This window comes from Poecile atricapillus, chromosome 6 (genome assembly GCF_030490865.1).
Source record: "Poecile atricapillus isolate bPoeAtr1 chromosome 6, bPoeAtr1.hap1, whole genome shotgun sequence".
NCBI classification, from domain to species: Eukaryota; Metazoa; Chordata; class Aves; order Passeriformes; family Paridae; genus Poecile; species Poecile atricapillus.
The window spans coordinates 26,738,910-26,766,792 of NC_081254.1; the positions used below are offsets into that span (position 1 = coordinate 26,738,910).

Sequence of the window (27,883 nt, forward strand, 5' to 3'; positions counted from 1 at the left end):
ACACTAACCGTGGGAGGAGAATGTTGAAAGACCAGGATCACCCGGCTCTCCTGCACGAGACACAGAAATGAAGGAGCAGTCATACACCCAGGCAGGCTACCCTGAAACTCACTAATGTATCCTTACCTGTGAATCCCCGTGGACCTCGTTCGCCTGTGAAGAGGGAAGCAAAAGAACAAAGTCAGGATTTCCTTTATGCTCATCGTCAACATCCCAGCCCACACTGCAGCATATCATCTTGGCCTTCAATTTGTAGGGATGAAATGGGAAAAGGGATCAGGTCCACCTTTTCTTGACAGCTGAGAGCTGAGCTACACTTCACAGGGCCACCTCCTTGAACTGACTTAGTCCACAGTGCATTTTGCAAAAAGGCTGCCCCCTTCAACAGCAAATCTGAAGTTCTGAATGCTCTTGAGTATAATGAGCTTGCAAAGCTGGGATCTGAGTACAGCAACTGCCTTGACACTAGTACTGGAGGCTAATAAATTTCTTTGACAAAGACTGACTTGTTTTACAGCAGACAGGAGTCCTACTCAGTGACAACTATGCTAGCTTTCTTACACACAAAGGCAGGAATTTCTGCTCCTAAGCCCCTCCTTTTCAGTCTAAGGTGCTGAGATCCCTCTAGCACCTTGGTGAGACCACACAATATACCCACCTTGGTCTCCCTTCGGGCCTGGTGGTCCTGGTGGACCTGGTGGGCCTGTGAAGAATGCTTCTGCAATTCAAACAAAGAGATTTCTTCATGACATCCAACAGAACATGAAACAAGGTGTCTCTTGCTCCACTTGGTCCTAGCAATATATATGCTCTCTCGAACCCCAACAGGACATTCCCAGGAGCAGATGATGGAATGAGTGGCAAGAACCTACCTGAGGTGGACATGGATGATCCTGGTCTCCCTGGTGGGCCTGGAGGTCCTGGCAATCCTTCTCCTAGGCAAAAGGGATACAGAAAGGCTTCAGGAAGGATCAGCTTCAGCAATATAAGTAAATGTTAGAGCTGCTACATCTCCGGCCACGGTTTTAGCTTGAGTCTTTCCCAGTGTAGGTTCTTATAACTTTTCTTCACACATCTATCCCTGATAGTTACTCTTCACTGGCATTTTCCACCACAGCAGAAAAGGACAGAGAAACTCCTTTCTTTATGGTACTGGGTGCCTATCCCATCACACACCAAACCTGTTCTCTTTTCCTACAAAGAGCAAGGAATGGGTTTCTGTTCCTGTCACATGTCCCCCCACATCTTCCCTGTTCTGGCTGAGAAAGGGAAATCTGTGTTACAGGATGGGGCATGGGGATATGTTCCTCATGATAAGAGCCTCCCCATTTGTCTGCAGTTGAAAGTAAAGGCTGGACAAGCCTTAACTTCTTTACAAGAAATAAATATGGAACTGATTGCAGTTATTTCCTTTGGCAAATTGAAAACTTTGTGTGTCTTCCTTAGATGTATGGCTTTTACCAAATAATACTTATGGCTAGAACTCTCTGCCAAAGCAAGTGTTCTTTGTTGGGCAGCATCTTGCTGCAGTGAAATTTTGTTGATAGGAACCCACTATGTGACATTCTGCTTCCAGCCCTAGGCCTTGGAAAAAGCCTCACACTTTCCAGTTTGGTTTCAGAGGAACAAGCTCTTACCTGGGGGACCACGAGGTCCAGGGGGTCCCTGTACAGATTCACCTGATGAGAAAAGAAACAGGGGTATTAGGGAACATTTACTCAGCAAACTGCATGGCCCAGAAATGTGCCATGCTGTGTGAGCATTCCTTGCTCAGGTACTGAGCTCTGTATGTTACATACCTGGTGGTCCAGGGGGACCTGGTGGTCCTGCTCGCCCTTGTAAATCTCCTAGCACTGTACAAAAGAGAAACACAAACAAGGGGAAATTGTTGCTATGGAGCTATTGCTGCTGTGGAAACTGTCAATATATTGCTGCTAGAAGCTCTTACAATCAAAGGTGGACTAATGTGGAGCCTGGATGACCTAAGCCCAAGATGAAGCAGAGGAGGGAGAGGAGAGATGTGTTTGGTTAGGACAGGAAGCACAATACAGCACTGAGCAGGATACTGGAAACAGGGAGGAGAGTAATGGTTGTTGAGAGAAAGAGAAAATTACTCAAATGGCAAAAGAAGGAGGGAAAGAACTTCAAGGAGAGGAAATATTTTTTAAAAGAGGTGAATTTTGGGAGGAGAACATAACACAGAAGTTATTTAACAAGTAGCTGGAATGTGTTTTCTTGATTGTACTGTGTGATGTACACCCACCTCCAAGCTGAGGCATGAACTCATAAATTCATTGATGCTGTGATCCAAGACTCCTGAATGGGGAATTGGACAGTACTGAAGCATGGTCTGAACCTACATGACCCCATTTGGATGGTGATCAGGCAAGGATCATTTATCACTTTATGCCTTCTTCTACTTGCTGCAAACTTGCAGAGGTCCCAGATCCTAGGAATACCAACTCTCAACAACATCTAGTGTTGGACAGAGAAAAGGCTTTTCCTGGGATCTTGCTAAACCATTCTGTTCTGCTCCACTTATTTTCATCTTAAAATTTAAAAGTTTTTACAAAATGTTGATTTTTTTTTTATTTTAAAATTTATTTGCTCCTCTGTGAATTCATCCTTTAATTTGAAGAGAGATTATTTCTGTTGCTTTGATTAAAATGCTTTTTCAAACTGTTCTCTTCTTATAGATGGTTCCATGTTCATATTGCACAGGGAACTGCTCTGTGTGAACTCAATGGCTGAAAGCTCTCAGCTCTGTATCTCCCCTGTTAATGGCTGCTCACCAGCCACCATTCCTCAGCTTCCCTCTCTGTGATGTGGGCCTGACAGCATCTGCCTCCTTTTGAAGGGACTTTGGGATGCACACATGAGGAGGGCAGAAGAGGTAGCAGGCACTGCAGATACATCACCAAACACACACACACACACACACACACACACACACACACACACACACACACACACACACACAACACAACACACACACACACACACACGCTTGCCCCATGCCACATTGAGAATCTCCTGGTAGCTGTGAGCAGGCCTTGAGGCTCTGGTCCATCTCCAAGAAAAGGAGTGGAAAGGCCACTTACTTTGAGACGCCAATGATGAGACTTCTGTTCTTATGGTTTCTACCACAGCTTCACCTGGAGATCCTTTCTCACCCCGTGGGCCTTTTCCAGGAAAAATAAAAGCAACAGAGAGAGGGAGACATTTTGTACTTACTCCAACAAGAGGTTAAGACTTTTCTTGTGAGAACAAGGAGCATGAACTCAGACCCCAGATCTGAGGGACACTGCATTCAAGTGTGGAAATTACTGCCCAGTTTGCTCTAACAGGATCATAGAAAACCAGCTAAGAAAAGTTCTTAGGGCTCAGCTCTGTTCAGGCCCAAAGAGATGTCTGTCCAACTGGCAGTGCTTTCACAGTGCCATTAATCCAAATTTGGCTCTAGTTTGGTCTCCTGCCTTTCAAAATGGCAGGAGGTATCCAGCTGGGCTATATCCCTCTATCACAGAAAGGCAACTGCACTTGAGAAGTGCCTTAGAAATACCAGCCTTCAGGAAAAATAGCATATGAAAAAATAGACATTTGCAGCATCCACATTACACTGTCTCATATCGCCCTCTTACCACCCTCCTTCTTCCCCTGGGAAAACAAAAAATGATAAAAATTCTTTACAAGATTAATTAAGCCAAATAATGCAACAAAATGAACTGAAAGGAAGAAATCTGCAAACAAAAGGGAGAGGGAATGTGCCAAGGGCTTAGAGAATTAGAAACAAAGTAAAACTAATGAAGTCCTTTCTCTTAAGAAGCATAATCAAAGCTGAAGGAAAATGGTACCTTGCTGTCCAGGAAGACCAGCTGGTCCAACAGGACCTAGTTTCAAAGGAAAAAAACCCACAGATTTCATTAGATTTTACTGGTTGTGTTTTACAATAGCAGAAAAGAATTAATAGGACTTTTGTAAGAACTGAGACTATAAAAAAATTTCTACACAACTAAATGGAATTGCTATGGGGTATGAATTCACCAATGTCCCATGTATTACTTGAATTTCCATCCCCTGGCAATTAAAATGCTTGATTCCTTTTGCACTGGGGAAATAACCAGAATGCCACTGACCACAACAGAAGAGGAATGCAAAAGGCCTAACCCTCCTCTCACATTCCATACTGCAAACTGAGACTGACTCTGCCAAACCAGCTCCAGGACTAGCTCCAGGCACAGAAGTGCCTGAAGAAGAATCAGGGCTCAGGAACTCTGCTGCCTGACCCAGCATGCTGGAGGGCAGTGTCTGACTAGAACAGAGGAGTCTGAGGCTTGAGCTCACGCACAGCCAGTGTATGTGTGTGTGAGAAAGATTTACAGAAGCTTGAGTAGGAGTTCTGCTGCCTTGAAGCTCAAAGCTGAGACTGGAAAACAAGCACTTCTTAATTTCAGCAACAGTGGTGGGAAAGGGATTTGACACAAGCCTGCCTTCCTGAGCAGTGAAAGAGCTTGATTCTAGTCTCTGGATTTGACCTATCACTACTTTGTAGTCATCAGTACTCACCTGGAACACCTGGGGGACCAGTGGGGCCAGGTGGGCCTGGGGGACCTGGTGGGCCTGGCAGACTAATAGTTGATGAACCCTCTGAAAAACAAACACATAGATTTACATGCAGACTCTTACAGTCACACATCCAGTGAATGTGTACAAATCTATGCTTAAGGAATCCCACATCTAAGGCATATATATGGCATATATAGTCTTCCAACACAGGGAGCCCCAGTACAGGTCTGAATTGAGGAGGCACAAAAAAAACGAGTGAAAATCCTCCTGAATCAGAAGTGTGACTCCTCACAGCATTACATACCTGCACTTATGACTTTTCCTGGAGCTCCAGGTTCTCCTAGGAAAACAAAGGTACAGGAGTTGAGTTTCTTTTTAGGGGGGCAGGTAAGAGCTATAATAAGCTCAATAACATTGTACTATTAAGCATGTAGTTTCTGTTCTTTCTTCCCTTGATCTCTTGCCTGAGAAGTCACAGCACTAGAAGGTCAGGGGAGAAACAAGAGAGCTGTGCTAATCCATAGATGCCCTCTGATCAGCTTTCTAAGCACTACATCTGCCAGCATAGGCAACAGCCTGGATTTATCCAAGGCAAGCACACAGCTTCCACTGCACTCACCAGGCATCTTACTCTTGCTCAGGGCAGAACTGGGCTTCAAAGGTTTGCTCAGAGGAGAGCTGTCATGCCAAGTCCCTCAGCAGATGCCCTCACTGCCCTCTGTGTACACTCAGGGAAGCTTTGGCTACCGCGCTTCTCAAAACTTCCCTTCCCAAAGCCACTAGATGCCACTGTTGATCCAGGGACTGGTCAGTGGAGCAGCTTAATCTTTGCTAAAATGGTATCTTTAGAGAGAAAATTAGCATCAGGGAAGAAGCAAAACTCACCTTTAGCTCCTGGTCGGCCTGGGTTGCCTGGAAGCCCTGATGTGACGTAGACAAAAAAATTTAAAATGGTAAGTGCAAATATTGTTGGCTGTATGTTTTTCAGGTACCCCAGATGTTTCACTTGTGGGTTTGCAGAAGGTGCTCCCTACTCAAGATCCCAGCTTTCAGCCTCTATAAGCAGGTCCCTGAGGACTTTATTAAGCAAGTGGAGGAACAGACTGAGCTAGTAGTGCCCCTGAGCTTCACTGGTCCCACTGCTCCCTGGATGATGACACTGCTTCATAGACTTACCTGTTGCTTCTGCTAGATATGGATACCTGTCCTGAGGCTCCTGAATGAATTCCCTGATGAACTGATGGGTTGTCCCCCCCAACCACCTCTGCTTACAGATGTCACATCCTCTGTTCCATCTCTATTGCTACATCCTCTCTTCTGTTTCTGCCGCTGATTAGAAGGACTTTCAGTGATGAACAGGGAACTGAAATGTTATGTTAGGCCAAAATTTAAACACTCAAAAGCCCTTCATTGCTCAAAAATTACCTATCTTGCACAAAACCTGTCTCAAAAGCCAAGGAAATGCAGAAACCTTGGGACATCACTTTGGAAGTCCTGACCACCACAGAGTGAAAATTACAAGGGTTTTTTGAGCCCATATCAGAGTGCGTCATTCATAACTTGGAGTATGGTAGAAAAGCCTACCTGGTGGTCCTTGGAGTCCTGTAAGACCTGTTAGAAAAAGGTGAAAACTCTTAAGATGTCTAAAAAATTTCATGGAGGAAAAGGACAGACAAGGAGAAAAAGATTACATTTATGTGAAATTATAGCATACAATTCACAGGTGGTGGAAACTGGCACAGCAACTGGTATGTAAATCAGCTCATAGCAGCTGATGTTTATACAGTGGGCAGTTTTGGGATCATAAAGGGTCTAGATTCTCTGTGTATTTTCCTTTCATCACCACCTTAAGAATATAGAGATCCTCAGCAGACCTAAATTCAAATTAATACTGGAAATTGAAAACTATATCTGTGTTCCTGACTGAGCAAAAGCATTTTTGTTCTCTATATGCTTTTACCTGGCTCTCCAGCATCTCCAGTGGGTCCTGGAGGGCCTCTGGCACCTGGCATTCCCATAAGGCCTGGTTCACCTAGGGATATAATCACCATTAACAAGACAGAAGTCACTGACATAAAATCTACCAATCCATTCAAACTTGGCTGTCTTGCAGCACATTCTACCTATTGTACTCTCACAGCCAAGTGGCCACCTCCAACATCAGTGTCTGGGAGGAGAATATCAATGACAAAAGAGTTCTGTAGAGAGGTAACTCTGTCAACAAGTTTATAGCCTGCTTCAATTTATGTCTCAGTTCCATGTTTACAGGTTGACTCTACAGTTCTGAGACAGAACTGCTGCCATCTTTCTCCCACCCCTTTTACAAATCAACCTCCTGCCAAATCAGAAAGTACCTGCACTTCTGCCTCAAAGGAAGCCCTTACCTTTTTCACCTGGCTGTCCATCACGACCAGCTTGTCCTGTCCAAAGAAAGAGATTGTCAGGGATATCTGAATACTGATTTGTCAGTACCACAGTTATCCTGCCTTCCTCCAAAGTGGAGCACAGCCCTAAACCTAAGAGTGGTTTTTCATCACATTGCATCTCAAAGAAACCTTGGATGCAGTTACTGAAGATCCAAGAAGCATTCATTCAAAACTTAACTGTAGGGCATTTAGTCTGAGTGTACAGACTAATCACAGCTGTCTAAAGGAAAGACTGAGGATAACAACAAGCATGATTCCACTCCCATATTGTTTCCTTGTCTGTGCTCACAGAAACACAATCTGGGACACAGTGACATTGTCTCACATAGAAATACAGCTGCTTTCTGGTACCCACCCACAGGTCCTTTAGCCCCTGGCTCTCCTGGAGGTCCAGGTATTCCTCTTGAGCCTTGTTCACCTGTAGCAAAATAGTACGAAAATGAATCAAACAACTCTTGGACAATTCTGTCAGCAATATTTGCTGCTTTGCAACTGAAAAACAGCATTGACAGGATGTTCAGGCCTCATGATTCACAGCTGTCTCCGGGTATTAGAAATGCTCAAGTGACATGAATACAGGGCATGTGAGAGAAGATTTTCCTAAAGCTAAACACAAAGATTGTTACCAGGATTACTGGAATCAAGAATGGGATCTATTTGTTTATAATTTTGATTCAAAAATAAAACTCCTATAAGCAGTAACATCATTATAAGGCTTCAGAAAGCTAACTGGGATTGGCTGGGCTATACTTTTATTAGGTTGACTGTTACTCCAGTACTTTAATCCACTGACCTGTCATTCCACGAGAACCCTTCTCACCCTGATCACCTGTGGTACAAAAAAGGGAAGGATTCTGTGATATTGCTTCATTGTAAAATGTTTCCATCAGAGAAAATAAAGTCTGCTTTCTGACAAGAGCACTGAAGAAAAAGCCATAGATGGATAAGTGTAAACCCTATAGACAGTATCCATATCTAAAGAAATCTAAAGAAAATAACCACAAAAGATACCTAAGTGGTCAACATACCTTTGGGTCCAGGGGGTCCACTGGCTCCTTTTTCACCTGAAACATATATAGATGATTGAACATAAGGAATAAGGATAAGGGAATAATAAGGAATATTGATAGGGAAAGGCATTTAATGCATCAAGAAAAATCATAAGGGAAATATGGATTCTGTGTTACCAGACAAACTCAAACTGGAAATTCTTTTCCTTTAACACAGCTCCATCCACCCCATTGTTTTTCCTCTCTTAGACTTACCTCTATGTCTCCTGCATTTCTCAATGTTTTCTAGCAATCACTGACTAAATTTGGTTTGCCTTCCTTTTCTTCAGTCTTATGCTTTTCTTTGCCCATAGAATTGAAATGTGACACGGTCAGACCAAGCCTGCTGCTCAGAGCAGTGCTAGAAAAGCACCTCAGCTAGTGCTGCTTTAATTGCCAGGGGGAAGAGGAAGTTACCTTTAGCACCTGGGAGTCCTGCTTCACCTCTAAATCCTTGTAGGCCAGGAGGACCTGCAGAAAAATGAGATGGGGGGTTTTCATTCATCCCACTCACCACAATGCATCACTGAAGTAGAAAAACTATGAGAAGCTGTCACTCTGTTCTCCTCAGTCTCTAGATGCCACAGCAAAGGAACGCAGCACTCACCTGGAGGGCCTTGTGGGCCTGGAGAACCCATGAGACCTGTAATGAACATGGATTTTCTTTTAGTAACACCACAATTAGAAAATTAAATAATTGCTTTCAGTTTGCCCAACAGCATCCACAACCCAGCAGGTGTTTAGCAGATTGGAATTTCCCCAGCCACTAGAAGAATCTGCATTACTGGCATCCTGAAAACCAGGACAACAAATTTAGAGAACTCAGTTCTTGTGACATTGAGAAAATGTTTTCCGCTTAAGTAAAGTAAAGAGACCCAAGCCGTCCATCCCAGCTGAGATGCTGGGATCTGTGCTTCAGACCATTAGTTCACTTTTCTGGTTACTGCAGAGCAACACAAGTGAAGCAGGACAGCTGGGGTGCTCATTTACTCCTAACCTCTCTGCCAGCTGCTCTCTCTCCATCTTCACATTTACCTTTTAGGCCAGCAGAACCTGGGGGTCCAGGTGGCCCTGGCGGACCTGGCTCACCAACAGCACCTGAAAAATAAGAGCATGAATAGACAGGGTAGAATACAGCTGTGATCCCATTTTTGCATTATCCCATCTACAGTTTTTCCTTCTCTGGCAAGTGTCATAATAATCTGCTCATCAGTTCAAGACACCCAAATAGATATGCATTGTCCAAGAAAAGAATATGAGATCACTGGGCTTTAGCAAGATGAATACCCCAGCTTTGATGATCAGGATAACAGGGAAGTAGATAACCTTGACAGTAAAGTGGTTTTGGTTCTGTCAGACTCAAACTTGACTGTAAGATCTGGGAAACCAAAGCAATCCTTGTTTACTCATTATAAGTCTGGCAAAAAAAAAATCCTTTAGGCCATACTCATCTGTGCTGAGAAATCTGGATTTGAATAGTGAAATCAAACTTTATCATGGAGGTGTTTTATTAATCAGGACCAAACTCTTGCTTTTATCCATCTCTGTTTTATCTGACAATAAGAGACTTGGCTCTTACCTCTGTCTCCTTTTGCTCCAAATCCAGGTGGTCCTGGCTCCCCTCGAGGCCCTGGTATCCCTTCTCTACCTCTTTGTCCCATGGGGCCTTCCATGCCAGGGTCACCTACAGGAAACAAATGCCTTGTACAACCAGGTGTCTGTGGGAAGTAGGCCTTGGGCAAAAGGATCCATGCCTGGCTCCACTGCAGAAGGCAATGGTCACACCAGCCAGGTGTCTGTATTCCCATGCCACATGTCAGCCAGGTGTGAAAGACTCACAGCACTGACAGATGCTCACCCATGCTTCCCTTCTGTCCTTTCGGTCCTTCTGGTCCTGCATGCCCAATTGGACCAGGAATGCCTGGAAAGAAAACACAGTAAGCATTTAGAGCTCTTGACTATGTACCATATAAAAGAATAACAAGCAACTTAGGGGAACCTCAAACCTGAAGAGATTAATTCTATGGGATAAAGAATTAATATGTTACTCCTAAGGTGGGTACTTCTCCTTAGGAGAGCACAATACATACAAAAGCACAAGAAAGCTGAAACAAGTATTTATGCAGCTGTAGGACTCTTTCAGTGGTAGAATGGAATCTTCACAATGCCAAATTCAACATATTCAGCTAAGAGGAAGTCTGGCCAAGGCTTTGCTTGTGACCAAGTCTGAGCTGTGTCTGTAGCTCAGCACCAAGGTATTAATCAAGCGACTTAGTCTGTGCTAAATATTGACTCTTTAGAGAACCACCTTGAGCTAAGTTCAAGGAATTTTGCAAGGAAGTGCAAAATTTGTTCTTGCCCACAGTAATGTAAGCAAATGTCCTTCGTCAAAGAGGAATTGAACTATAGCCCACCTGGGACACCAGGAAGTCCTCGGTCACCTGTAGACAGAAACAAAGAGAGTCAGTGGGGAATAAGTCTTCTCTTTTTGTCACTTTGGATAATCCTCACCCTCATAAAAATAAGTTTATGTTCCTGGAACATTTACAAGTTCTAGTGTCTCCAGCAATTGTCTCCCTTGTATTTATGCAAATAATTGAATCATTTACACCATGCAAAACTCTCTGAGAACTCAAGCACCCTGTGATTAAACCACGTAGAGCCTGGCTTCAAGAGTGACTTTCATCCAGGAGAAAGGAGTTTCTAGATTGAAAGTGAGATCTATCACCTCCTATACTACGACCTCTAAAATTTTCTTTGACCAGAAAATGAGAGAAAAACCCCAACCTTCACAACAATATCTGTACTAACTGGTAACTACCATCAGCTTCTCCAAATTCTGGAGTAACAAAAATCCGCTTGCTGCCCAGGCCCTACAACAGGCTGCCAATCTACCTGAGAAAGCAGGTAACTCCAGACTCACCTTTGGGACCTTGTATTCCCATGTCACCTGAGAAAAGTGGAAAAAAAAGTTGAATCAAGAGACATCCTATGATTACTCATTCATTTTGTCCTCTAGTTGCTTTCCCACCTTTAATGAAATACGAAGGCGTTGCGGCCAAATAGGACAGTTCACACTTGAATAGTACAGGATCAGATCAGATCTGGCCTTTCACATTGGCACAATGAAGGATTGGGCCTGCTGTATTGTTCGGTGTGGGATCAGGGTCTCTACAGTTAACATGGCAAACTGGCAGAAGCAGGACAGTGATTGTCCACCTGCACTCAGCACTGGTGAGGCTGCACCTTGAGCACTGTGTCCAGCTCTGGCCCCTCATTACAAGAAGGTCTTGAGGTACTGGAATGAGTTCAGAGAAGGGCAACAGAGCTGGTGATGGGTCTGGAACACAAGCCCTGTGAGGAGTGGCTGAGGGAGCTGGGGGTGTTTAGCCTGGAACAGAGAAGACTAAGGGGGGACCTTATTGCTCTCTACAGCTGCCTGAAAGGAGGGTAGTGAGCTGGGGGTGAGCCACTTCTCCCAAGTAACAAGCAATAGCAGAAGAGGAAAAGGCCTCAAGCTGCACCAGGAAGGTTTAGACTGGATATTAGGAAAAAATTCTGCACCAAAAAGGTTATGAGGAATTGGAACAGGCTGCCCAGGGAAAGAGGTTAAGTCACTGTCCCTGGAGGTATTGAAAAGACACATAGATATGGCCCTTAGGGAGGTGGTTTAGTGATGGACATGGCAGTGTTACATTTATGGTTGGACTCCATCTTCAAGGAGATCTTCAAGGTCTTTTCCAACCTAAACAATTCTGATTCTTTTTGTTCAAGTATAAACCCTCTTCATCTTTCTCACTGCTAATTGCCCCTTGAAGCAACAACCACCCCAAAATTATGCATTGCCAGAGCCAAGGAACTGGACAGGGGAAGAGAAGGACTATATGGCTGTACCTTTCTCACCACGTTCTCCTCTCTCCCCTCGGAAGTAGCCTGTAACAGGAAGTGAAGGGGCTGTTAGAGTTCACTATACAATAGAGTAGTTACTCATTTCAAGAACAAGGACTCATCTATTTGGATTTGAGGCTACAAGCAGAACAGTATGGTTTTGTGAGTTTCCTCAGTAAATTTGTTTTTGCAAATACATGAAATTTCTAAAAATGGGAGAATGTTGGCTCCTCTGTTGTTAATCTCTTTTCATCATGTGCTAAACAGAAGTAAATAACCTTTCCCTGCCTAACAAAAGTAGCATGAGAAATAAGGTATGGGTCTGTTTTATGACTCTGCTCACCTCGTTCTATTTCCTTATTCAGTCTGCTCTTCACCATCAACCAGACTGACTCTTCATTTTCATATGGGAAGGTGGAGGAGAGTGAGTTACCGTGAAGAAAGTCTACTCTTGAAACATCCTTTTCTATTTTTGAATTCCCTTGGTTAAATGCCAGGAGGCCACCATTGATTTTTTCCAGGTCTTCCACACGAGATTTCAGCTTTCTCACTTCTTCAGCTGGAAGGTTAAAGGAAAATGCTATGGAACATGCTGCCAGATATGCATGCCTGAAATATCTCCTGCTATCACAGGAACACGGCAACACTGTGTCACAGAGCTATGGCCACGGAGTTTTACAGAATTCTTTGTATCTATTTTTTTTTTCTCCCCCCTAGGAGATATCTGGAATTTAAATGACAACTTTGGAATCTGTCAGTCTCAGAGCAGTAGACCTCAGATCTCAAGAGCTTTCCTATCCTACTCACCCCAAGACTATATAACTTCTCAACAAAGATCGTATTCATTATCCATTCTTTCTGTCCATTTGTACTATCTCAGTGGCAAGTCACCATCGAGCTGAATGCTTTCCCCAGTTCTCTGGCTTGGTATCTCTGGTGCTTGTTCCCAGCTTAAACTCTCAGTCCTTCTCTACCATTCAACTTTTTTTTCCTCATTTATTTCTTACCCAGAGCAATGAGTCCAAAAAGCAATCCAAGGAGAAACAACCAGGCTAGAAGCAAACCCAGGAGCCATTTCCACCAGCTACAGCAGGAACTACAGGGACACCAGGATGGTGTTGATCCAACTGCACCTCCTGCATCACCACTTCGTATTTCTGGAGGACGGAAGGAGCAATCTCCCGGTTAATGAAGAGTTCCTTGACTTCAGAGTTAAGAATCTCTTACAATAAGGACATCAAGGTCTGATCCATTATACAAAGGGCTATGGAAAAAATCTTTATGCCACTCTGTGCACATGGTGAGTGTAATTCTAGTCCCTGTGGAAGCTGGGAGCAGTATATTCAAATGGAATTCAAACAGGACAAAAACACTCAGTGCATTTTAAAATAACAGCTGGAAAACATGATCACTGAGAGGTAAATTTTTTGTACAGACCTGAGCCATAAATGACAGCAATAGCCAGCATAGGCTGTCTGAGCCATCTCCTCCCCATAAATCTGTCCCAGTAGCAGGATGCAGCTGGACTGCCATCTATCTGATTTTCTCTAGTCATAAAAAAATACCCCAACTGTCCATTCATCTACAATCAAATCACCAGTACCAATTTCTCTGGTAACCTCCTGAACATTCTCTCCCTCTGATTCACTGCTCAGAGATCACTCATGTCCCTCAAGAACATTTGCTTTTTTGTATATTGTGCTTTGGTGCTTCTTCCAATGAAAGTCTGAGTTGCATCACTTACCTGCATAAGTTTCCTTGTCCCTTTTTGGCATGGATTTCAGCCCTCCTGTTTTAACAACAGTAAAAGAGGTTTTACCATTCTTTCTGTGTATGACAAAATTTACAGTGTGGGCTTGAAAGGGAAAGGTAGTAATGGAGGCAGAAGGAGAAAGTTCCGTTGCATTTCTGCAGGAACAGATTCTTACCATTTGCATCTGATTTTAGGCCAGTATCTGTAGCATAAGAGGAGGAAAATCCCTGCTTCTCTTTCTTCAAGGTGTCTTCTACAAAAGATCCTGAACAGGAACCAAATATAATTAGAAACATTACACCAGAAGTTAAACCAGGGCTATCTTCTTTCATTGGTAAAAGGCGTATTTTTCTTGGGAAGACACAATAGCTCTGCCTGTCTCAACCAGATCTAGTTTTGTTTCTCTCAAAGCTCCTGAGCTTTGTGAAATATCCCAAGGCATACTCTGGAGCTTCAAATGCAAAAGCCAGACTCAGGTTTTAGCTGGCATGGTTAAAAGCTGTCTGCCTGTCAGAGGTCCTCTCTCATATGATGTACAAACCAGGTATAGTGGCCTAAATGCTGAACTTCCCTTATGATTAGTCTTCATTTCTCTGCCCTCAGAATAACCACATGTCCTGAAAAAGGGACATTACCTCCATTAAGCCCAGTGTTAGAAGCATTAAAGACTTTGCCAGTGTCCTTTGTCATGACCAAGAGCTCCATCTCCTTTGCTGGTGCCTTCTCCTTCTCCAGCAGCACGAACTTGCAGTCTTTGCGCAGAACATCATCTCCCTGGGAGCTCAAAACAGTTCCTCCTGGAACATTTGTAAAAGATGGTAAAGAGGATATAAGTGTGGGCCATTGAGTCCATAACTACAAGCCACATCAGTTTTGTTCATAAGAACAGTTGGTCACATTGTGATTGGGGTTGCCACTACAGTAAGAGCCCTCTAAGAGACATACTGGCTGCTAAAGGTAACAGGAGAGCTGTGCATGTCATTAGGTCTCTTTGGAGATGTGCATTTCACTAGAAGGGGAGCCCCTGCTGCCAGAAATGGAGAACATCTGGAATTCAATCATATGTAGAATTGATTTGCTCAATGAGCTCTTTGCTCCTCAAACACATTTCCTGTGGAGTCAGAGAAACTCAGTATGAGAGAGATATTCAGGGGTCAGCAGAGCCAGCACAACTCAAGCTGAGGAGCCCATCAAGCACTGCCAAGTTACTCTGTCAAGCACAAAGCACTCCATATCCCAGGAGCCAGGCAGGGTTAGGAGACACTGAACTTCAGATTACTGAGGTTTGGCATAGGCCAAACAAGGTTCAAAACCATCACTGTGGTCACTCTTATCCCACTAGGCATTATGAAGTATGTCTGGAATGGTGTACAAACATGAATTTACACACTGACACAATACTGAAAATAAAAATAAACAGAATGGTATTATTCCATTACTCTAGCAGAACCTGGAGTAAACCTTGATTAGAAATGTTATCACAACTGTAGTCTTTATATCTATTTTTATGCCTCATCTTTGGGAGTCCTTGGATTACAAGGTAAACTGGGAAACTTGAAAAAAAAAGTGTTATTTATAACTCTTAGAGTTGCAGAAAAGAGCTGGAAAAGATGAATCCTAACTGTTCAAGGACAAAGGGCTTCTCTCATTAAAAATACATAATCTGCTCATGAATAAATCAATTCCTTCAATTTTGAATGGTTGAAGCTGGTACAACGGAAAAATTATTTTTAAGAGAACCTTGCAAATGTTTTGGCTTCAAATGAAGTACAGTTTCACACGTGTGCTCTTCTATCCAGCCTTCTGACTGCTGAGCAGAAATAGCTCAGAATTACACAATCCAAACTATTACAGAGATCTGAATCAGACCAATTCATTTGCTCATTCTTAGATTCTGACTCTCTTTCTTTCAAGGAAGGTACTGGTAGGAGACTTGGCTAGTGACAAGTTATGCACCTGAGTGTCACATAGCTATGCTGAATCTCAAACTAATTTTTATGATATACCTGTACAAAGCCATGCCTAAACACTTGTGAATGACACACTCACCTGCTGAGGCAGACACACCAGTACTTGCCATGGTGTTGCTCTGAGAAGTGTTCTTTATCCCATATGCTGCAAAGAAGAAATTCAACAATGACAGAGATGAAGGATAACAAGGGATCTACACACCCCAAAGCATTTCAAAAATCTTTTCTCATTCAGTGTTCCTAGGACAACTCAAACAACCAAGGGTTTTCCCAGCAAGCAAATCTCTAGTGCATCAGCACTGGGAGCTGATCCTGCACATGCAAAGCAGAGGAAATGTTCCTCAATATCCCCTCATACCACACTGTGCCACAGAAGAAGATGGTGGTGAGGGGGCCTCTGTCAAGATGAACTTTCTAGTCACTACAGAAAAGATGGGAGAAGGAAGCACACGTTGGTGACGCTCACACTTTCTCTAGGCTTACTTTGTTGCTGACCTGCAGAGGCTGTAGCATTCTGGGTTGCAGAAGAAGAGCTTGGAGACAGGTTGTTTTGGACTCCAAATACTGCAAAGAAAAGCATTGCAAAGAGGGTTATAGGAGTCCTACAGTGCAGGTGGCATTTTGGTTAAAACCCAAGCAAAACCAGTGATGTAAAAATAATGACCTCTCCCAAGAAATTTCACCAGCTTTCTGGAGGCACCACAGGCCTCACAAAATATTTTGTAACTTAGTTCACTTTGCTGTGTTTTAATTGCTGGTCCAGAACAATAAAGGTGACCATTTTAAAACATTATCTTAAGCTACATTGCGAGGCCACTCTCGCTGCATGGACATTTCTGCAGGTGGGGCAAAGATGAGGAATAGGAGAGAAACTAGTATATAGGTATTATTTCACTGTACTTGTCTTCCAGAAATGTGGTGCTGTCAAAGTGTGAAGGGAAGAAAAATCTGACCTGTAGAGGAAGAGCTCAGGCCTGCATTCAGAGTATGATTGCTGGGGGCCAGGTTATTTGGAACACCAAAAACTGCAAAAAGAGGAAGTGAAATGTTATTACTTCTCTCAAATCATAAATCCAACACCCAAAGGTCAGTGACACAGTCACAGAATTTTAGAGTCAGCTTGGAAAGCAAAGAATGATAATGCACAATAATTGCACAGAGGAAAAATCTTGAAAATTGTGACAATAAAACATCCTATCTCAGACAAGATAAGATCATGTGACAGTGAGAGAAAGTAAAGTTTTTAGTAGTATGCCATCATAAAGCTTCTTGTGTTTTTTCTCCGTAACTGGGGAATGCAGAATCCCTGGCATTTAGAAATGGGCCTCACCAGGTGTAAGAACACAAAATCCTTACTTATAACATTTTTAGTATATGAGCCATTCAATTCTTTAGTATATTGAGCATTCTTATCTTATTGTAAGATAATCCAATATTAATTTGAGTCTAAATTATTTTTTATAGGGAATGTGAGCTTGCCCTCAGTGATAAAGATGTCATCAAAATTTAGTGACAGTCAGAGAGTCAGGGCAATAAATCCTCACAAAGAAGGATTTTCAGATCCAGTCAGTGTAGAAGCAGAAGGCACCAAATTACAGAAAACCAGATAAAATTCAAGTATATCCCTTGCCATTTTGATTCTTCCATCATTTTAGCTTGTGCTGTGCAAAAAAAACAGCTTTTGACCCAATTTCAGGTAGGTCCATCCTTCAAACCTGGGCAATCCAGGGAGCATACCTGATCCTGTAGAGTGAGACATGGCATTGATCAAGGAAGAGCTGTTATGGTATCCACCAAGGGAAGACCCAGCTGGCAGAGTGGAAGACCACATGTATGAAGGGAGGGCAGTATTCAGTATGGTTGTGTCATATGTCCCCGACACTGTAAAAAACCAAGCAGACAGAAGTGGTTTTCAATGAGGCCAGGTTTGTGGCTTAGCATGCACTGCAGGTTTATAGGGCAAACAACTTACATTTCAATTACCCTTGTGGAGTCGACCCAATGACTCCAGGTTAGCATGGCATAACTGGCCTCAAATGTCAGCTGATTACAGCCCGCACAAATTTTAACCAATGGAATAAAAATTGACTTGATAGCATGATCATTCACAAAACACCTTGAAGAGATTTCATTGCTCATAGATGTTATGGTACCAGAATAAACCACCCCAGTCTGCCATTCCATTAATACATCACCCTGGGCCATGGGATATATGGCTTTTGCTTCCATATACGTCTCTGATTGGTTCCCTAGTGTATTGGACTAAAATTCTGTTTTAGACAGGATCGGAGCTCTGAGTAAGACAGAAGATATTGTTCTTAGATACTGGTGGAAGACAATGGAGTCAATGTCAATACCACTTCCTCAAGCCCTGTTGTGAAGTGTATAAATAACTAAAAAAGGTTGTAGTATTTTAAGTACCACTTCAGTTATAGAATCACAGAATGGTTTGGGATAAAAGGGACCTCAATGATCATCTAGCTCCAACCTCCTGCCATAAGCAGGGACACCTTCCACTAGACCAAGTTGCTGAAAGTCTCATCTATCCTGGCCTGGAATACTTCCAGGGATGGGGCATCCACAACTTCTCTGGGCAACCTGTGCCAGTGTCTCACCATTCTCAAAGTAAAGAATTTCTTCTTAACATCTGATCTAAGCTTGTCCTCTTACAGTTTGAAGTCATTCCTCCTTGTCATGTCATATAGTTCCTGATGAGTTATTATCAAATGGTATGGCTAATAAATCACTCACTGAAATGTTGTCTTCAATCCTATCTCTATCTCACTTGGAGATAAGACATCAAATCAGTCTCAGACACATTTGCTTAGAGCTCTTATCTCTGCTAGAAATAATGCTAGAAATGAATAAAAGCTGGTGGCAAAGACTAGTTTTGTCTTTTTTAAATTAGACTAGTCACTAGAAAGATACCCAAGATGGCTCTTGTTACGACAACATCTGGATATTCTTTCAGCATTCTGACCCTTTTTCTGTACAGGGAAACCATGTATTTTTATCTGGATGTTCTTAGCAACTGAGTACTTTTTATGGCAAATGCTGTTTGGAGTGACTACAACATTGCTAAAGGCCAAGTACCTGACTGAGAGCTCTCAGTGACCATCTTCGTCTCCACCACAGCCTTTTTCGGTATTGGAAGTGTACTGGATGGTGACCGAGTAGGGCTGCAGCTGGTAGATCGACTTCCTTTCAGCAAACGTTTCACATCATCCAACTCTGTCCCTAGCAGGAAAAGCAAGCATCTAGAGTCACCCAAAAGACAATGTTTCATTGATCTGTAATCTTACTCTGGAGCTAAATCATTCAGTGGAATTTATCTGCATGTCTATGAAGTTGTTACTTTCTGGGGGTGCCACTTAATGACAAAGCTCCAGAGGATGTTTCTGGGACTAAGTACATTTTACATCATTGCAAGAGCACCACCTAACCCACAGCATGCTTCTTTGTCCAGAAAAGGGACTCAAATTAATGTTCTTAACAGGAAAAGACATAACCCTAGCATCAACACCCTTTATCTTATCCCTGATACCCCTGGAATAACTTACATCTGCCAGAGGGAGATGCGCTCTGCAGTCGGACTCGTATTTCACTCTCTGGGAAGATAAAAAGAAGATCATGAATATGGAGAGAGATTCATTTGTGCCCTTGGCTGGGAATGACTCTTTAGGCTGAAGTGAATTCCTTCCCTCTTGCTGTCTTGCTTCTTAATCTGAGCAGTACTCATGGCCCATGTGAATTGATTGCAAATGGGCTTGGGTGACTTTTTGTTTTGGGGTCACATTTTGTTACTTTAATTTCCAGGGAATTATTATATATTATATTTCACTCATTGATGTCCTCTGCTGAAGTCAATAATGCTGCTACTGTCAGATATACACAAGGTCAAATTAAGCAGTCCTCAATCACACTGGTATTTCCACTCATCACAAATATTATTTTTATTGTCCTTCTGAACAAAAAAATTAGAGAGCCAAAGTAAGTTTACTAAATACACAAATTCCCTACTACTTCTTGGGTAAAACTGACATCTCTTCAATGGGCTGTATGATTCAGTCTTTTTACTATGTGCTGACTTCTCTTTTGGCTCACTGAATGTAATCAGTCCAGTTTTCAGCCAACATTCTCACCAGGTACTCAACACTATTACCGTAGTTTTACTGGACCTTTACTGTCCAGCACAAGAAACTACAAAGTTAATGTGATTTGGCTGGGGTGAGCCCTTAAACTTGCTTCCCACAAGCAAAGTGGCCAGCCAGAATATGTGATACATGCTCCTCACGATGAAATCTGACAGTGCATGCACTAGAAAAGAAATACTATCTTGGCATTCATGTGGAGAAGATGATGGATTGGAATTATTTTCTGAAGTAAAATGAGAAGCTGGACCTGATTCTCTGGTGTCTACTTTATTATGCATGGCCTAGCTCTGCTGGGAGCTCAGGTATGTAGTGTGCTAGAGGAGACTGTGACGATCTGAAGCAGAATAATTGGGAATGTGACACTCTCCAGAAGGACTGTGCAAGACCATGGTGTGATTTATACCCACTTCTAAAATTAGCTTGAATAAAGTGACATTATAGTTTCCTCTTCAAGCAACTCAAAACAGATACTACATTATTTGAGACCAAGATAATCCTTCTTTCCCCAACACTGTTAATAAATTATTAGAAGAGCTGAATGATTTAAACAATGTAGAACTTTACAGTGAGCTGGCTGTACAGACCACAGTAAGTCTGCAATTTCCTCACCATCTCTTTACTACCAGCATGAGATTATTTCAGGGTATGGCTTCATGGTTTGCAAGACAGATCACCGTAGGAGAAGCATGAATGCAATTACTGTAAATGTGTCAGAGGCTGGTCCCAGAGCATGGATAGACTAAGGTTATGGTAGTGAACAGACAAGATGGAAGACTATGTCCTGTGCCCTCAGACAACCAGGTTTCCAAGCAGATCTTCCTTCCCAACACAGTCCGAACTACCATGACCTTCCTTAGGATCAATTTTTACACCAAGTTTGTTTAAACAACTGCTTACAGATTCATGGTTCACATCTGAAGTGGTGCAGATCCATGTACCTCATCTGACTGCTCTACACATAAACTCGTGGATTCCAGCTAAATAAGCCTATTTAACACACCTGAATTATGCTGAACTGAAAAAAAAGAGGCTTTTCAAAGAACAGCGTCACTCACCTCGACTTTGGCTTCTCCCTCTCGTAGAGGCAGATGCTGTGAAAAGCAATGAAAGAAAAGCCATATTAGTCTTTACTGCCTGTGATACCTCTGAAAATCAGCACACTGATCTCACTCAGGGTGCTTATATTCAGACAGTAACTTTTCTTGGAGCACTGCTGGAAGAATTGAACAATTGAGAGTTTTTACCAGGCCTCCTTTAGACCACAAGGTATCTTAAAGAATCAGCAGCATCTTTACCCTTTCTGGACCAGATATTGTCTCTTTTTATACAGAGAAATGCTGTTTGTAGATGGTGATTCCCATTTGAAATGGCCAAAAGGAAGTTAGGAGGCCTGTTGACCCCACTGACCAATGCTGGATATTGTGAAACCCTGCCTCCTCTATGAGCCAAAAGGTGACCTGATCATAATGTTTCACTATCTTCACTGAGTAAAATCAGCAGCTCAGAGTTTGGATGGGGCAAGCTAGTACCTGCTGACAACCTTCAATGTACATATATCACTTGATAGCCACTTTTCCATATATATTTGATGAAGTCTAAAAATGAGCTATTGGAAAAGGATATCCAGCAATGACTCAAAATCCTAGGAGTCTGGACTTTCTTGTTTGCAGCTGTTCTCCCAGCTATTCTGGAAGGGTGAAGGGAATGCTATGAAGTATCCTATGTCTGTCTTCTCCTGTCCATGTCCTGTATCATACAGGAAGCATCACAAAAGCAGCTGAGAGTAGCAGATATACAGCATGCACTCTCTGTTTGAATATGATCAGCTAGAGACCTGACTTTCAGCTGTTAATGTAAGTCCCAAATAACTGCATGATGGCCCAATACAGAGGTAGCATAGGTAGAGCAGGACACAGCAATGTGCAAAAAGCCGTTATGATCATCAACTCACATGACCTTGCCATAACGTTCAGAGGAACAGCTCTAAAAAGGACATACCAAAATCTTTTCTGGGAACCTCAGGAGAAGAGTTGGCACTGGAGCTCCCTGCAAGGAATAAAAAGGTGTTCATTAATACTTTGCAGAAGATCATTAAAAGCTTTCAAAACATGTCTTCCTGGCAACTGTTTAATCTCAGTGGGCAGCAAACATTTCCATTTTAAAAAAAGAGCTATTCAAGTTTCACATGAAAGAGCTGCCAATGTCTTTCAACAAATATATGCTACAATTCCTTTTAGGAATGAGCATTACTCTTAGGATAAATAGGACTTAATGATTAAATTGTGTCCCTGATGGCTTAATTCCTAGGAAAACCACAATGGGACTGGGGACAATTCTGTACTGATGTGACCTCAGAGAGCACTGCACATTGGCTCCCTTCCATGGCATGTTCTGTGATACCTTCATACGTTGCATGGCGGTTGACATAGGTTTTTCTTTCAAATGTTGAGCCAGGTGATTTGGTGAGAGTAGAACTGGGAGACTGGGCTTGTCTGTAGCTGGAGGATGATGATGTTGAATTCAATCTACCACTTCCACCTAAAGTTAAAACAAAATGCCCTCAGCAAATGGAAGAGAAACCCTAGCAGTACACTCTGGATGCCCTAAGTGCTTTACATTACCATCCTCTCAGCTGGACAAATTTGCATTGGTGTTTCACAACTAGAGATGGACAAGAATAATATCAGAGTCTAACTCTGGGGGTCCTCAGCATTCATGGCAGAGAGAAGTATGGGTTATCATTGTTGTTTCAAAACAAATCTTGTCAATACTATGTATGAAACCAAGTTCTAGCCTAGGGCAATAGTGAACCATCTCCCTTGAGCAGGAACAAATCTCGCTCTGGATGATGCTAAGTTTTGGTTAGGCTATAGATTCACTTGTAAACTCAAGTGTTATGTGACATAGGCTACAAAAACTGGGAGATTGTTAAACCAAACTCAAAGTGCTAAAGGATGTAGTTTATGAGATAATGGAAAGCAGAGATGAGTCCACTTTCCCATAAAGCAGCCATCCACACTCCCACTTAGTCCATTTTCTAGAGAAGTGATTGAGGTATGCATGAGGCCCATGACAGTCTGGAGGTTATTAGTGGCTGTTGTATGTAGACAGAAGAAACAATTTGCCTTCTAATTCACATCAGTGCTGTGGAGGAGGAACTGAGTGGCCCTAATTAATGTGTTCATAGTCTTGCACAAAATCTAATGCTGGAGTATGATCAGGGTGCAGCAAAAAGGGAGCTCTGTGATGAACTACAACCTAGCTATGCTGACCAGCAGGATCAAACTGGATATTGCTTACCCATCCCCACAAAAGGTGCGTCCTTTTGATCTCAACAGTGTTTTTGTGCCAACTTCCCCTCTAAAAGGACCTGTTTTGTTCTGTTCCTATTTTGTAACTTTTCCATTAAATTCAGCAGAAAGAACTACTGTGACAAGTAGGCCTCTGTTAGAGACATTCTGCAAGAAAGTGGGAAAGACTACAGAATGCTCTGTGAAACTGCAAGAATCCAGTATCTCTGAAGTTCAAGTTCTTTCTCTTCTTCCACATACTGAAAAGAAATTAAAGGAAGATGGTAATCCTGCATGGTCCTCTGAGTCTGGATTCTCACACTGGTCCAGACAGTAAGACCAACATCAGCACTGGAGTTACTTCACATGTACCCTGAGGCAAAGTGATTCCACACTGGCCTTTAACTGGCATGCAGGTGCCTGTCAGATCTCTTTGGTATAGCTAACTCTCCCCTTGAGCTTCCAAAGTGCATTCACTCCCTTTGGTTTGTCAGCTCCTGTGCAGCACAGAGAACATTTTCCAGAAGGAGAGTTATACAGTCAGTCCCCTTGGGGACAGAGAAGTGTGCCAGGTACCTGGCTAGGAAGCTTAGTCTTCAGAAGCCTTTGCTATGACAATCTAACAGCTGGGCAAAGAATGCTGTTAGAGAAGAATCCTGGTTTTATGGAGTAGGTAGCACACACTGGTTTTAGCACATCCAGAAAATCTGTCAAAATGTTTAAAGTGCTAAAGCCATGGACACACAAACATAAGAAAACATTTTCTAGGAATTTCTTTAATAATATTCTACCCTCAGCAAGATCAACAAAAAGATTAATCAAAACTGTCTTTAGAACAAAAATGGTCAGAAAGACTGTGATTTGGAAAAACTGAAATCAGGGAAATTCAGTTTCTGAATAACTTCTTAAAAACAATAGAAATGACATTTTTTGTTGTTGTTCTCCTGAAATTAAATTTTCCCTGTGGAAAACGGGACTTTTGCCATTTACTCATCCATTTTCAAACCCAGCTTTAAGGAAGGAATATCTTTGCTCTGTATATGTATTTGCGACTTCTACTTTCATAATAAATCCTGTTTTCCTTGCCCCTGGCTCACCCTACCTCCCTGCCTTGAATCTCTCCTCAGCCCACTTCTGCTGCCTTTGCTCTCTGTTTCCCATGGGGCGATGCTTTCATTCCTTACTTGAGGTCACATAGCTTCCATGGCTGTACGACCGCTTTTCCACTCCACTCCCTCCAGTGTGGGATGATGTTTTGAGCCCACTGCTGCTTCCTCCTTCTGAAAGAGATAAGCACAAAATGAGATATTTTCGCCAGGCAGAGAATAGGAAGAGCAAGCACACTGCAAGAGAAGGCAGGAGGGACCCAAAGTTGTCCACACACTCAATTACAAGTACAGCTTCATATCTGGTGAGAGATCAGAGGTGCAGAGAAGTGTCTTGGCAGAGCCAACAAGCATTCACACTCTACAGCTAGCAGGTTTGTAGTCAAGTTTTGCTTCATACACAGACTGAAGGGTACTCCTGTTAGCCTTCATCATAAATGAGATGATAATGCAATTCCTTGCCAACACATCTGCAGCGAACTAATCAAGGATATGGTGAGATAAAGAGTGTGGAGGATTATTTCCTATTTGGAGCTTGTACTTCTCTGCAGAGGTAGAAAAGACCTGTGACCTCTGATATTACTGAAAAGATTCACTCATTGTTGCCAACTGGGTAAGATGACAGGGAAATAATACACTGCAGTATTATTATTCCACAGCCCCAGCACTGGAACCTGCAGACCCATCACTTTTGATCCTTGTTCCCAACAGACAATCACCACTGGAGATCTTATATCTGGACTTAAATCTTTGTAGAGTCTGGTCTTCTAGTCTTAGTAGAGTATGTGGCTTTGTTTCTGACAATACCCACACAGATCCCCAGATACTACTCCTCTCCAGTAACAAGTATTTTGGGAGAAAGAAAGGCATTTCTGAAAATTGCTTTCTTTTGGGTACAGATCTTAATGCACTGAGACCTGCTGCACCCAGGGATTTATGGAATTAATGGAAATCATGTAGCCAAATAAATAGCATGGAGAGGCACAGAACACCAAGTAGAAGCAATGCAATGACTGAGAATTACTTACTGGGTGGCAAGGATGTCAGTCTTGTGGTTACAGTCTCTGTAATAACTGAGGGAAGAAAAGGGTGCAGAATTAATGGCATGTTAATATAGTCAAACTGGATCACTGTTTTACCTATTCTCCATGCAAAAGCATGACTAGTTCAAAGAAGATTTACTCATTTAAAGAGAAGTCCCTTAAGACCACACTGCCTGAGGCTGTAGCTATAGGCTCATTATCACATAATGCTGTGTCTCTTTGCAGGTTTTTCTAGCTCTGAATAAGAACATTACTGCCATGATTTTTTGGGTTTTTTTCTGTACAAGATCCCTGTAAAATTTCTGGGCACTTCTGAACCACAGCAATTGCTGTTACAGCAAAGCCCATGGTCAAACCCCTTAGCAGCTTCCTACTAGTTAATTCTCCTAAGGTCAGTAGAAAATTAACCTGTTTTACACAAAGCCACTAGACAATTTCTAGGCTACCCAGGGCATGGATACCAGAGGTAGGAGCAGCATCCCAATGTCTGCACTACTGGTTAGAAATGCTACCACAGGGCAATCATCTGGTTAAACAATCAGGTCATGATACCCCCCTCTAAATGTCTGATCATGGCCCATTCTAGTCCTTATTCTGACTTCAACACAGAGACCAGGCCCAGGAGCAGAATTTAGTTCTGGGCCTCTGGTCAGCATTTATTCCGTTACAGAAATGGCCATTCACTTCTGGGATTTTTGGAGTGTGTAATAAAAATTAAAAATCTCTGCCTTACGTCTTTCAGTAACCTCTGATCCATCTTGCCTCGTTTTCTTTGTTATAGAATCCATATCATTGCCACCTGCAAGAAGAACAGAGGGACTGCACTCAGAGCTCTGTGAAGAGTAAGAAATGACAACAGCTCCCCACACGCCCCACCACTTTGCTTTGGATGAGGACTAGACTGCCTGGAAGACGTCTGTGCTGGGGAGTTTACAGAGCCCACCCAGAGCCATATGATTACTACTGATGACTGCCACCTACAATACTGGATGCTGCACAAGGCAGCAGAGCTGAAACACCAGGAGGGGCTGAAAAGCCAACCGGTGAGATAGAGGCAGTTGAAGCAAATCCACTCAGTGGTGGAGTTTAGACCTGAATTTATATCCAGACTACACTACATTATGGTCTCCAGCTGTGCCCCTATAAAGGTTTGATAAAAACCAGTGGATCCAAACACCACTCCCACACATCTGTTTTGTGCAGGACTCAACAGCACAGGATTAACTGTGCAGGCAAAGCTGCAGGAGTAAGCTACGTGCACCCTGCCAGCACTGCCAGAAAAACCTCAGCAGATATATTGCTGCTCTGCTAACAGTAATAGTACATTCTCAGGGCTCACTCACACTAAAGCCATTGGAGATACCTTTGAACTAGCTATTTTTGGCAGCATGGAACTTAAGGTAGGAAGTGCTTTATCTTGCTTTACAAGCAGAGCAGCAACAGGTTGGAGACCCTGTCTGTGGCTTTGGAATCTGATCTACTTTAATGCCAGCTCAGGTCAGTCTACACATGTTGCTGTGAATGCTGTGTATACTCTTTTTCATTACTTGGATCCCTCTCTAGTCAAAATTATAATCTCTGCCAGAGGTATGACTCTCTGCCAAGGCAGGAATACCACAAAAATACCATGATTATGGTAAAGAGACATCAGCTAGAAGAGAAAACGCTTCTGTCAGAAGGAACCACACAATTGCTCATTCCTAGTCTTGCTAAGATAACATTTCATCTTGTGCAGCTACAGACAATGAGAAGGAAGAGATTTTAATTTACACACAAACTCATCATAGGCCAAAATTCTTCACTGGATTTGAAGTCTTCTCCTCAAAACTGAAGGCCCACATGTACCAAAACCAACACATTAAAATGCTGAGGCTAAGAAAAGCTTTGCGGAAAATTCATTCCAAGTTTTAAAGCCCAGCTTGATGTAGAACCCAAGATCATGTCCCCCAGTTCTGTTAAATTTGAGTTTGACCTCCATGATTCCTCTTACTCTTCTGTAAACTGCAGCCCCCTTGATGTTACACTTGTACTGCCCAGACGTAAATACTGACAGAAGGCAGCAGAGAATCTACAGGAATATCCAACATTCAGATTCAATTCTGTCTTTAATGCCATTCCCAGATCTGGACAGGAACAATTTGAGTGGAGAAGGTACAGTGCCAGCCAAGCCACTTTAGGCCCCCATGATAGACTCATATGCACTTTGCAAGAACACCACAGTGCCCACAGCCCTCACTCTGCACTGCTGCCCCTGAGCTTGTCTAAACAGCCCTGTAAACGGAGCTCCTGAGGTCACATCCAAGTCCTTACACAACCTGGTGGCAGCAGGATGCTGCTCAACCCTTACAACGCTTGCTGACATTAGGGATTTCCAAGGGATTTTCCAGAGTGTTGATTCCAACACATATGCAAGACTCGAGCTACATGCATTAGGAGAGTTTCTCCTCCAGCAGGGTAACAGTCCTCTGCAATAGAAGGGTTTCTGGTCATTCACTCCAAGGAAAAGCATTATCTCAGCAACTCTTTCTTACTGCATCAACAGTGGAAGCATCTTTCAAGCTCTCTCCCTAAAAATATGCTGGAAGCTGTTATCTAGATGTCAGCACTGTTGGCTTTATCAGTGTTTTTGGCAAGAAGC

The 27,883-nt window shown here is 42.7% G+C and overlaps 1 protein-coding gene across 1 annotated transcript in view; it reads right to left on the minus strand.

Annotated features, from left to right (window-relative positions):
* The window catches only part of COL17A1 (collagen type XVII alpha 1 chain), a 34,435-nt gene extending 8,402 nt beyond the window's left edge, over positions 1-26,033 (minus strand). The window contains exons 1-42 of the mRNA XM_058840808.1: positions 25,979-26,033; positions 25,231-25,275; positions 24,281-24,376; positions 22,207-22,344; positions 21,805-21,852; positions 20,862-20,897; positions 19,213-19,260; positions 18,746-18,889; positions 17,390-17,533; positions 16,606-16,677; positions 16,148-16,216; positions 15,732-15,797; positions 14,318-14,479; positions 13,858-13,947; positions 13,674-13,718; positions 12,937-13,086; positions 12,273-12,488; positions 11,936-11,974; positions 10,965-10,991; positions 10,456-10,482; positions 9,900-9,962; positions 9,621-9,725; positions 9,077-9,139; positions 8,649-8,684; positions 8,459-8,512; positions 8,021-8,056; positions 7,786-7,821; positions 7,348-7,410; positions 6,951-6,986; positions 6,527-6,598; positions 6,151-6,177; positions 5,452-5,487; positions 4,871-4,906; positions 4,567-4,647; positions 3,855-3,890; positions 3,102-3,182; positions 1,800-1,853; positions 1,638-1,679; positions 873-929; positions 659-718; positions 127-153; positions 9-50 (exon numbers count right to left, since the gene is read on the minus strand). Coding sequence (XP_058696791.1) covers positions 9-50; positions 127-153; positions 659-718; positions 873-929; positions 1,638-1,679; positions 1,800-1,853; positions 3,102-3,182; positions 3,855-3,890; positions 4,567-4,647; positions 4,871-4,906; positions 5,452-5,487; positions 6,151-6,177; positions 6,527-6,598; positions 6,951-6,986; positions 7,348-7,410; positions 7,786-7,821; positions 8,021-8,056; positions 8,459-8,512; positions 8,649-8,684; positions 9,077-9,139; positions 9,621-9,725; positions 9,900-9,962; positions 10,456-10,482; positions 10,965-10,991; positions 11,936-11,974; positions 12,273-12,488; positions 12,937-13,086; positions 13,674-13,718; positions 13,858-13,947; positions 14,318-14,479; positions 15,732-15,797; positions 16,148-16,216; positions 16,606-16,677; positions 17,390-17,533; positions 18,746-18,889; positions 19,213-19,260; positions 20,862-20,897; positions 21,805-21,852; positions 22,207-22,344; positions 24,281-24,376; positions 25,231-25,275; positions 25,979-26,033 — 2,860 coding nt within the window. The remainder of the gene's footprint in view (positions 1-8; positions 51-126; positions 154-658; positions 719-872; positions 930-1,637; positions 1,680-1,799; positions 1,854-3,101; positions 3,183-3,854; positions 3,891-4,566; positions 4,648-4,870; positions 4,907-5,451; positions 5,488-6,150; positions 6,178-6,526; positions 6,599-6,950; positions 6,987-7,347; positions 7,411-7,785; positions 7,822-8,020; positions 8,057-8,458; positions 8,513-8,648; positions 8,685-9,076; positions 9,140-9,620; positions 9,726-9,899; positions 9,963-10,455; positions 10,483-10,964; positions 10,992-11,935; positions 11,975-12,272; positions 12,489-12,936; positions 13,087-13,673; positions 13,719-13,857; positions 13,948-14,317; positions 14,480-15,731; positions 15,798-16,147; positions 16,217-16,605; positions 16,678-17,389; positions 17,534-18,745; positions 18,890-19,212; positions 19,261-20,861; positions 20,898-21,804; positions 21,853-22,206; positions 22,345-24,280; positions 24,377-25,230; positions 25,276-25,978) is intronic.
* Positions 26,034-27,883: the final 1,850 nt, after the last annotated feature.